The sequence below is a fragment of the Sardina pilchardus genome, chromosome 8 (genome assembly GCF_963854185.1).
Source record: "Sardina pilchardus chromosome 8, fSarPil1.1, whole genome shotgun sequence".
Taxonomy (NCBI): Eukaryota; Metazoa; Chordata; class Actinopteri; order Clupeiformes; family Clupeidae; genus Sardina; species Sardina pilchardus.
Genome location: NC_085001.1, coordinates 35,240,208 through 35,252,386, shown reverse-complemented (window position 1 = coordinate 35,252,386; position 12,179 = coordinate 35,240,208). Strand labels below are relative to the sequence as shown.

General features: G+C 39.2%; 1 protein-coding gene across 3 annotated transcripts in view; it reads left to right on the top strand.

Moving 5' to 3' along the window:
• The first annotated feature begins 5,110 nt into the window (after window positions 1–5,110).
• Window positions 5,111–12,179, top strand: part of mfsd10 (major facilitator superfamily domain containing 10) — a 54,502-nt gene continuing 47,433 nt past the window's right edge. For 2 of the 3 annotated variants that reach the window (XR_009940042.1, XM_062543767.1), the window contains exons 1-2: window positions 5,111–5,225; window positions 5,856–6,067. Coding sequence is in view for 2 of the 3 variants with exons in the window: in XM_062543767.1 (XP_062399751.1) it covers window positions 5,861–6,067 (207 nt within the window). In the remaining variant the exon portion in view is untranslated. The remainder of the gene's footprint in view (window positions 5,226–5,855; window positions 6,068–12,179) is intronic. The other variant, XM_062543768.1, reaches the window with a different exon arrangement.

The following is a 12,179-nucleotide window of genomic DNA, read 5'->3' as shown; positions in this document are numbered from 1 at the left end:
GGCAGTGGACAAAACTGTGTCGTGAAAAACGTCTGCATTTCCAATGTCATCATCCCCGCGAGAGTTTAAGAGGTGCGATAATTGAAAATCCCCATGTTATTTTCCCATAGAAAAAATCTCAAGATACCGGATTTCCTTATTTGGGCAAAGATGGTGGCTTTTTTGTAGGCGAACTTCAGAGGTCTATGGCATTCCCACAGGTAGGTTCTTTAAAAATGGGGTGATGGTGGAACTCTGGGGGCAATGACATGGGAGCTCACGGATATGCCCCCAGAGTGTAGAGCTTTAACTGTCTGGCTCTATTAGCTGTTGGCTGTAGCAACTAGGTAGGTAAAAGCACTTTTTTTTGTACCAACAGTAATTGGTGATCTCGAGAAATGGAGATGGGGGTTGGTTGGTGCAGCCAAGCTCGTCCAGGGCAGGAACAGCTGACTTCCAGGACGGGCATGGCCCCCCAAAGCCCCCCCCATAACACCAGGACTGCTTCCCTGCTTCCTGTCGACAACCTTTGGGTCCAATCACAAACTAGTTTATCCAAAAGACGCACCGGATTGTTGGTCTGATTGGTTGAGGGACTATCCATGCGTACAGAGTCATGATGCTCATGGATCACGCCTCTTGTGCAGTAGAAATAAATCGCAGACTCCCCATACTAATGTTCAATCTGAAAAGATTGACCTTAGTATAGTGATAGCCAGACTACTATCACCTTGTATGTTTTATAATTACTTTTTTTAAACTATACTTTGCTAATTGCCCTTCTGTGCTTTTATTAGCTATTCCTGTTTGCTTGTGTTTATGTAAAGCACACTGAATGACCTCTGTGTACGAAATGTGCTATATAAATAAAGTTCACCTGACACACAGCACAAACACACACATAAAAAAGAGGAATAAAAAAAATCATCTTTTGGTAATTGATCCCTATTAATCCCTTATTTCAAAAATGAAGATCTTCGTGAAAGAATAATGTATTGTAAATAAAGAAATAGTCTTCCTTAAAATACAGAGTGATGGCCCCAGCCGTGGTGCAACTGGCTGGGGCACCTGCACCGCACGCCGGCGACCCAGGTTCGATTCCCGCCCCGAGGTTCTTTCCAGATCCCACCCCGACTCTCTCACCCATTCACTTCCTGTCTCTCTCTACTGTTTTTTTTAAAAATACAGAGTGATTCGTCTCTGTTTCGGCCTCCATCTTTAGAATACATTATCCAAGGAGAGAAATTCTTAGCCTGATTACCATCGACTTTCAAAGGCTCTGCGAGACTTTAGTCTGACCAAGAGCCTGTGCTAACACGGTTTCTCCAAGCGCTGGTTGACCCGCCTCCTTTAAGTGCCTCGATTTGCTACTGGTCGATGTCAGAAAGCTGCCTCTGCCTTGAAGACGCCTCTCAGGGGGTCAGGATTTGACTGATTAGCTTCGCCGATTAGCAAGGCACTTCCACGTCGCCATTTTTCAGAAATACATCGGCTATGTCCAGAAGTCAAGCGTGCATGCTGGGCAGTGTGCATTTTCCGGAAGTTACGTCAGAATAGACTGTCCGAAAGTCAAGCGCTCTCACTAGTTGGGTACTTCGTTTGGTGTGATTTCCAAGCATGCATCGATGCATCTTTTTTGCCCACATGTATCCCATAATCCATTGCGCAGCGCAGGTCAAGCTCCACACGTCATGCAAATCGTCAACACACCCCCCTCCCCGAGTCAGGTGACGCCAACTAGTTAGTGCTGTCCAAATGTAGGTAGGGACGCATACTGAGGAGCAAGCTAACTACGACGCTACTGGGAAGAGGGTACTATCCAGCGTGCACGCTTGACTTCTGGACATAGCCATCATGTCCGGTGCCGTTTTCCCTGCGTTTTCCTCATGCTGATTGGTGGCTGTTCCACTCTCAGCTCATGCACGAGCTTAGTGTGGGCACGAGCTCTCCTTCTGTACCTTACGTCAATCAGTAACCTGGCACTCAATTGGCTAAGTAAAACGGCACCGGAAACAAGTCCCTTGAAACGCCATGTTGAAGCCTGAAAAAATCGTTAAATTTTGGCGCTTTTCACTAGCCTAGCATTCCCATTGAAATGAATGGGGGCGGGACTTGTTCACTTTCTCCAGTTCTTATAATACCTCCATGACGCCTCTACCCAGAGCCGTTGGAGCTGCTCAAAGTTGATTGGTTCTCGACCAAAGGGGGCAGTTCCGCAGATTTCGGGAACTCAGAAATCCTTCCCGATTAGCAGTTGACCAGACCAGCGACAGCAAAAGCCGAAGGTGTTACGTCACTGGGAGGGCGTGCCAAGCTAGGAAATTCTAGCTCTGCCTTTCAACAGAGTTGTGCTAGCAGCTGCTGAGAAACCTCTAAACCGGTAAATCACCTGATGATCTCTGATGCTTCTTAAAGCGCTATCTTGAACTACATATCTTGTATGTCGAAAGAAGTTCAGTTGCTTGCTGAATATAAGCCAAAATATCAAATCCACAACAACATTATTCATCTTGCATGAAGTATGAGCTGTAGATTCACAGACTAAATTACTAAAATACAATTTACATTTACTTTTCTAAATAGCCTCATTACTCAATAAAGTTGTGTATGACGTCCAGTGTTGGTAATGCGTTTAAATATAATGATGTTATTAACGGAGTTACTTTTTTCAGTAACGAGTAGCCCAATCTGATTACTCTTTCCATTCTCAACACTTTAATTACTGTTACTGTCAAAAAAACACCTGTAGAACACCAGGGCACATGAAACATGCCCACCAAGTGTCATGTGCCCTGGTGTTGTACATGACATTTAATCGGAGGTTAGTCTCACTTAGTTCCACAGCAACATTAACATATTTTAGACTTGTGTACAATAATGCATTGCATTAAGTGTCCATTTCATTGAAATATTCAGATTTATCATAAATAATTGAACATGCACATGTATTTTAAGTTCCATTAAAGAGGGGTAGAGGTGGGGGTCACATTTGAGCATTTAACTGTACATGAAAGTAACACAATAGTTACTTTCTGAACTAACCCTTTCATGCACGGCACGCATTATGAAAAAAAATGTCTAGATTTTTTTATTATTGATTTTATTACTCTATATGAGCCCAATATTGAAAATCAATTGGAATTTTTTAAAAATATGATTTTATATGGAAGTTATGGGGTAGTAGAGGGGTGCGCAACAAAGGGGTAAAAAAGAATAAAATGTAATGACAGAAAATATGGAAAATATGGCCCTCTACTTCTTCCATACTACCCACCCAGCCCTCTACTACCCCCATACTACCCACCCACCTCTCTACTACCTCCATACTACCCGCCCACCCCTCTACTACCCCCATTACTACTCACTGACCCTCACCCACCCCTCTACTACCCCCATATTACCCACCCCTCTACTACCACCACTACCCAACCACACCTCTACTACATCCATACTACCAACCCCTCTACTACTACCCCACCCACCTCTCTACTACCTCCATACTACCCGCCCACCCCTCTACTACCCCCATTACTACTCACTGACCCTCACCCACCCCTCTACTACCCCCATATTACCCACCCCTCTACTACCACCACTACCCAACCACACCTCTACTACATCCATACTACCAACCCCTCTACTACTACCCCACCCACCCCTCTAGTACTCTCATACCCACCCCTCTACTACCCCCATATTACCATACCACCTTGGCATTACCACATGTAATTAGGTCATTATTTATAAATATGTTTACCAAATGTTTGTTTCTTTGTAAGTTAAAGCAGTTCAAATCATATTTGAAAAAAAAAGTCCTACTTACAAAATCTGATTTTTGGCCATTTAACTCCTCTGTTGCGCAACGTCCACATACGTGGACAGTTGCTTTTTAGGGTCTACAAACTCTATTTTACATCAGATTTAGTTTCTGAAAATATAGAGTTGTTCAACACACTCTCCTGCACAGCATAATATTTTTCTTACCTGATTTTGCCTTCTTGAGTACTAACTTTTTTGATGTCATCAAGCAGTCAATATTCCAAATATAAGATGATACATATTGTTAATAAATTGCCATGGACCTACTAAAACAGCCCTGAAGTGGATTGGTGTATATCAACATGATAAATGAATAGAAAACAGAGTTAAAGTTACTGTCCATGCATGTGGATGTTGCGCCTGAAAGGGCTAACTATTCACTTTAAAAAGTTGGTAACTCAGTAACTAATTTAGTTACTTTTTGGAAGAAGTAAGTAGGTGTAACTGAAAATGGACATTCATTGTGCAGATTGCGTAGCCAGTAATTTATGCTTGGAGTGGGTGAGAACAACCTTGGAAATCCAGAGTTCTCGTGAAAGCACAATTTGAATTGTGTCTGCAAGAGACCCTTGCATCGGGGGAAACCAATCACATCGGTGTATCTGATAAAGGTGGGCCAGAGGCAAGCTAAACAGATGATGACAGGGCTTCAACATTGGAAGTCAGTAAACATTGGTTGTATATTGTTATCCAATTGCGTGCAGTGAGATTCTTTTCAAATACATGCTTGGTGCTGCCCCTCCAGTTGGGCCATTGAATTATTCGTGGCCAGATCTTTCTAGATTACCAGGGTGTGGATTTTCCAGGCTAGGTGGGACCTGGAGTCTATTGCAAAATAGGCCTACCATTTCACTGCTAGATGAGAGTAGCCTATACATCTATAGGTTGTGTTCCACAGTCAGATTGACCACAAACATCAACTATTTTTAAACTAATAGTTCTAAAATTATATTGAAATAATAAGGTGAGATTGCAATTAATTGTAGGTATTGTGAATTTTGTGTTGTATATATATGCTATTTTAGTCAACTATTTAATTTGATTTTCATAATATGTGCAGGATACATTTTAAAATAATAGCTCTGTTTTCAAAGTAGGCTAGCCCAGTTCTATCTAATCCTATTGTCAATCCTGGAATTTTTGATAAGGGATGGTTAACTTTTTAATGAAACCTATTGAACTCTGTGTGGATTTTCTCCAGATCATGATATTGCCTATAACACACTGTAAATGTAGGCTACCGATAGCTTACTACAAGTCATCACCGGATCTGCTCCACACTCAGCAGCTAAGGAGCTACGTCACGTTGACGGGACGAAACAAGACACCGTTTCCTGATACCGTTCACCCAGTGAATTTATGACATTCCTCTCTTCCCCCGCAATCTATAGATGCAGGACGAACCTAGACAGGTAAAAGTAATACAGGTATGTAGCCTATTCAACTACTACAGTATCAAACATAGTCTACCGCTACCTATCTTTCAAAATACCGCCTGCCAGAATCAAACGGCAGTAGAAAACAAGGAAAAAAAAACTTTTACACACCCATGCATGCTGGTTTATTCAAGCATAGAGACAGCATGACATGGTTGAGGAAGTAAAGTTGCACTAATTTAGCCTAGTCATTTTTCTCATGTAATTCTGAAGCATGTGTGACATTGTTTTGTAAAGAAATAGGCTAGCATTCAGATTCAACTTCTCCTAGTTTGAATTCGGCGGAATTGCTACAAAATTACAATGGTCGAAGGCTATGTAGGCTGTAACATTCGTTTCTTTTTAACCAATAGGCTACTGTAACGTTTAAGCCCTCAAATGTTTTCAAATGTGTTGAACATAGCATGATATGAAAAAGGCTAACTGTAGCGTTGTCTACTGTCAATATTTCGTGTTTCCATCTTATGAAGTTCTTCAGATGGCTGTAGCAGATTGCAGTTTATAACAGCCTATTAAGTCAGATGAATTTGCAGGCTACCAATATAGCCTACAGCTCATGTAAAAGCACCTATTAATTGAACATTAACACGTTCTTTTGACACCTCCACCCCCACCAAATAGGGAAGATGGACCCAAAATCCCCTGCAGTTACTGATCTGTCCAAGGGATCACCAAATAATAAAGAGGAAATGACTACTGAACAGACTGCACAGGAAGGATCCTCTTCTAGGGTTATCACAATAGTTTTCTTCTCACTTCTACTGGATCTTCTTGGGTTTACCCTCATTCTTCCTCTTCTTCCCTCCATCTTAGACCACTACAGTAAAAAAGACGTAAGTGTTCTATTATTATCTAATATCTAGTCTACCCTAATATTTTCAGTGGGTTGATTAGGAACTCATCATGGTGGTAAGCCTGCTGACAGCAGTCTGAGTTGTTCTAAAGGTGTAATGTTTTTGTTTGTGTATGCATCCTATTTGGTGTCATGCTTGTCTTGTTTGTAAGAAATCACTCCTGTTGGTTATTTGACCCCTTATAGCTCTTTTAAACACCAGAAATTACTAATTTTGCATTATGTTTAATTATTTGGCATTAGGAAATGTGTTTTAAATTTGACATTAAAGAGGCAGGGCTCTAGAGTGTGACCAATTTGGTTGCTGACCCCAACACAAAGCCAGCCTTTAGGATCTTATTACAGTGCATGAAAATGCACTGTACTGTTCTTCCTAGGCTTCTTATTATAGTGCATGAAAATGCACTATATTGTTCTTCCTAGGTTTCTTATTACAGTGCATGAAAATGCACTGTACTGTTCTTCCTAGGCTTCTTCAACTTTTTATTCTTCTTCTTCTAACGCACGCAATTCAGCTTGAACCGTTTAACGTAGAAACTTCATTCAAACTTTGTTGCGTAGGTCTTGCTTATGCCATGTGTGCTTTGTATTTTTCAACTTTGTAACTTTTATACTTTTTAAACTATTAGTTAAAAACTATTACAATTCCCCCCATAGACTTAACATTGCTCATTATGACATCACGGCAGCAATTAGAATCTTACGCCAGGTGGCCGGCCACCTGGGCACCAACTGTCAGTTTCTCTGGCTTTAAGCATACAGTCTCTCAGAAGACTACATATCCTGTTAACTGTTTCCTCTGTCCACAACTGTTTCAAAATGAAAGTCCTCACTGCAATAATACACTATTAAATCATTTAACCATTGAAACTACTCAACTATTGAACTGTTCAACCATTCCAACTGTCAGTTATCATCCACTATGCCTCCAGTAAACTACATGAAACCTCCATGTACCTAGCAACCAACATAGCAACCATTAAAATTAAGTGTTTATGACCGTTTCCATAGCAACCAACATGATTATACTGCAGTAACTTCTTGTTTCCTGATGGTGGCCACCATGGATACCCTAGCAACAACTGTTTCAAAATAAAAGTCCTCACTAGCAAGTTAGCTAGTTAGCATGGTTAGCATTGTTAGCATAGTTAGCATTTTTAGCATAACTGCAAAAAATAATCAACTAAGTTAGCTAATCAACCTGGTTAGCGTTGTTAGCATATTTAGCATTGTTAGCATAGTTAGCATTTTTAGCATTACTGCTAGAAATCATCGGTTAAGTTAGCTAATCAACCTGGTTAGCATTGTTAGCATATTTAACATTGTTAGCATAGTTGGCATTTTTAGCATTACTGCTAGAAATCATCGGTTAAGTTAGCTAATCAACCTGGTTAGCATTGTTAGTAAAGTTAGCATTGCTAGCATAATTAGCATTTTTAGCGTAACTGCTAGAAATCATTAGCTAAGTTAGCTAATCAACATTTTAACATGAATAGAAATCATTAGTTAAGTTAGAACTGGAATGTTTCATCTTTAAACTGTCTACCTTCACACTATCAACTCTCTGTAAACTATGCAACCACCATGTTTACCCTAGCTACACCTTAGTAACCATATCTACATGATCTATTTTTGCATTTTCATGCACTGGTAATTCCTTGGAATTGCATTTCTAGTTACAGTGCATGAAAATGCACTGTACTGTTATTCCAAGTCTTCTTATTATTATTAAACTTCTTCTTCTAACGCAGCCAATTCAGCTTCAACCGTTTAACGTAGAAACTTCATTCAAACGTTGTTGCGTAGGTCTTGCTTATGCCATGCCTGCTTTGTTTTTTTTAACTTTGTAACTTTTATACTTTTTAAACTATTACTTAAAAACTATTAACAATTTCCCCATAGACTTAACATTGCTCATTATGACATCACGGCAGCAATTAGAATGTTACCCCAGCTGGTCAGCCACCTGGGCACCAACTGTCAGTTTCTCTCAGGCTCCTCTCTGAAGACTACATATTCTGTTCCCCTGTATCCTCTGCGCACAACAGTATCAAAATAAGTCCTCCTAATTCCATCCAACTTTATATCCATTCATCTTCTTCAAACCATTCACTCATCCACCCATTCTAAACAGTCTGCCTATCAACAACATCAATTAGACGCTCTACATTGAACTTTTAAACAATCTACTCTGTCTCAGGCTGGCTCTCTTTAGCCAGTTAAATTGATTACACCTGTATCTGTATCCACTACTCTCTGTGTCTCTCCATTCTACAAGAATATAAGGCACATTCCATCCAACATTCTATCCATTCATCTTCTTCAGACCATTCACTCATCCACCCATTAAACTGTCTATCAACATCTATTAAACAATCTGTCTATCAACATCCATTAAACTCTCTGTCTATCAACATTAATTAGACTATCTACATTCAACTTTTAAATTATTTACTCTGTCTCAGGCTTTAAGAGTACTCTGGCTCGCTTAAGACTAGCCAGTTAAATTGATTACACCTGTGTCAACTACTCTCAGAGAGCTGTATCAGTGTCTCTCTTAACAAGAATATAAGGCACATTCCATCCAACCTTCTATCCATTCATCTTCTTCAGACCATTCACTCATCCACCCATTAAACTGTCAATCAATATCTATTAAACAATCTGCCTATCGACATCCATTAAACATTCTGTCTATCAACATTAATTAGACTATCTACATACAACTTTTAAAGTATTTACTGTGGGCCCCTCTCAAGCAGCGTTTATATGTCCTCCCTCGCTCCTCGATCCTCAATGATCTACATAAAGAAAGATAGAAGAAGGGCTAGACTATCCCATTGTTGCCGCTCCATCATTCTTTATGTAGATCAGTGAGGAGCGAGAGAGGACACGGAAACGCCATGAGAGGCACCTTCTGTCTCAGGCTTTAAGCATACAATCTCATTAAGACTACAGATCCTGTTTCACTACTTCCTCTGTCCACAACTGTTTCAAAATAAAGGTCCTCACTGCAATAATACACTATTAAATCATTTAACCATTGAAACTACTCAACTATTGAACTGTTCAGCCATTCCAACTGTCAGTTATCATCCACTATGCCTCCAGTCAATTACATGAAACCTCCATGTACCTAGCAACCAACATAGCAACCATTAAAATGAAGTGTTTATGACTGTTTCCATAGCAACCAATATGATTATACTGCAGTAACTTCTTGTTTCCTGATAGTGGCCACCATGGATACCCTAGCAACAAATGTTTCAAAATAAAAGTCCTCACTAGCAAGTTAGCTAGTTAGCATGGTTAGCATAGTTAGCATTTTTAGCATTACTGCTAGAAATCATCGGTTAAGTTAGCTAATCAACCTGGTTAGCATTGTTAGTAAAGTTAGCATTGCTAGCATTATTAGCATTTTTAGCGTAACTGCTAGAAATCATTACCTAAGTTAGCTAATCAACATTTTAACATGAATAGAAATCTTTAGTTAAGTTAGAGCTGGAATGTTTCATCTTTAAACTGTCTACCTTCACACTATCAACTCTCTGTAAACTATGCAACCACCATGTTTACCCTAGCTACACCTTAGCAACCATATCTACATTATCTATCTATTTTTACATTTTCATGCACTGGTAATTCCTTGGAATTGCATTTCTAGTTATTACAGTGCATGAAAATGCACTGTACTGTTCTTCCTATTCTTCTTATTACAGTGCATGAAAATGCACTGTACTGTTCTTCCTTTTCTTCTTATTATTATTACAGTGCATGAAAATGCACTGTACTGTTCTTCCTATTCTTCTTATTATTATTATTACAGTGCATGAAAATGCACTGTACTGTTCTTCCTAGGCTTCTTATTATTACAGTGCATGAAAATGCACTGTACTGTTCTTCCTAGGCTTCTTCTTCTTATTACAGTGCATGAAAATGCACTGTACTGTTCTTCCTAGGCTTCTTCTTCTTATTATTATTCTTCTTCTAACGCACGCAAATCAGCTAGAACCGTTTAACGTAGAAACTTCATTCAAACTGCGTTACGTAGGTCTTACTTAGGACATGTGTGCTATGACTTTTCAACTTTGTAACTTTTATACTTTTTAAACTATTAGTTAAAAACTATTACAATTTCCCCCATAGACTTAACATTGCTCATTATGACATCACGGCAGCAATTAGAATCTTACTCCAGCTGGTCAGCCACCTGGGCACCAACTGTCAGTTTCTCTCAGGCTTTACAATCTCTCTGAAGACTACATATTCTGTTCCCCTGTATCCTCTGCGCACAACAGTATCAAAATAAGTCCTCCTAATTCCATCCAACTTTATATCCATTCATCTTCTTCAAACCATTCACTCATCCACCCATTCTAAACAGTCTGCCTATCAACATCAATTAGACGCTCTACATTCAACTTTTAAACAATCTACTCTGTCTCAGGCTGGCTCTCTTAAGACTAGCCAGTTAAATTGATTACACCTGTATCTGTATCCACTACTCTCAGTAGAGAGCTGTCTCTCCATTCTACAAGAATATAAGGCACATTCCATCCAACATTCTATCCATTCATTTTCTTCAGACCATTCACTCATCCACCCATTAAACTGTCTATCAACATCTATTAAACAATCTGTCTATCAACATCCATTAAACTCTCTGTCTATCAACATTAATTAGACTATCTACATTCAACTTTTAAATTATTTACTCTGTCTCAGGCTTTAAGAGTACACTTAAATTGATTACACCTGTATCAACTACTCTCAGATAGCTGTATCAGTGTCTCTCTTAACAAGAATATAAGGCACATTCCATCCAACCTTCTATCCATTCATCTTCTTCAGACCATTCACTCATCCACCCATTAAACTGTCAATCAATATCTATTAAACAATCTGCCTATCAACATCCATTAAACATTCTGTCTATCAACATTAATTAGACTATCTACATACAACTTTTAAAGTATTTACTGTGGGTCCCTCTCAAGCAGCGTTTATATGTCCTCCCTCGCTCCTCGATCCTCAATGATCTACATAAAGAAAGATAGAAGAAGGGCTAGACTATCCCATTGTTGCCGCTCCATCATTCTTTATGTAGATCAGTGAGGAGCGAGAGAGGACGCGTAAACGCTAGGCTATATGAGAGGCACCTTCTGTCTCAGGCTTTAAGCATACAATCTCATTAAGACTACAGATCCTGTTTCACTACTTCCTCTGTCCACAACTGTTTCAAAATAAAGGTCCTCACTGCAATAATACACTATTAAATCATTTAACCACTGAAACTACTCAACTATTGAACTGTTCAACCATTCCAACTGTCAGTTATCATCCACTATGCCTCCAGTCAACTACATGAAACCTCCATGTACCTAGCAACCAACATAGCCACCATTAAAATTAAGTGTTTATGACCGTTTCCATAGCAACCAACATGATTATACTGCAGTAACTTCTTGTTTCCTGATAGTGGCCACCATGGATACCCTAGCAACAAATGTTTCAAAATAAAAGTCCTCACTAGCAAGTTAGCTAGTTAGCATGGTTAGCATTGTTAGCATAGTTAGCATTTTTAGCATAACTGCAAAAAATCATCAACTAAGTTAGCTAATCAACCTGGTTAGCATTGTTAGCAAATTTAGCATTGTTAGCATAGTTGGCATTTTTAGCATTACTGCTAGAAATCATCGGTTAAGTTAGCTAATCAACCTGGTTAGCATTGTTAGTAAAGTTAGCATTGCTAGCATAATAAACATTTTTAGCGTAACTGCTAGAAATCATTAGCTAATTTAGCTAATCAACATTTTAACATGAATAGAAATCATTAGTTAAGCTAGAACTGGAACGTTTCATCTTTAAACTGTCTACCTTCACACTATCAACTCTCTGTAAACTATGCAACCACCATGTTTACCCTAGCTACACCTTAGTAACCATATCTACATTATCTATCTATTTTTGCATTTTCATGCACTGGTAATTCCTTGGAATTGCATTTCTAGTTATTCTTCTTCTAACGCACGCAAATCAGCTAGAACCGTTTAACGTAGAAACTTCATTCAAACTGCGTTACGTAGGTCTTA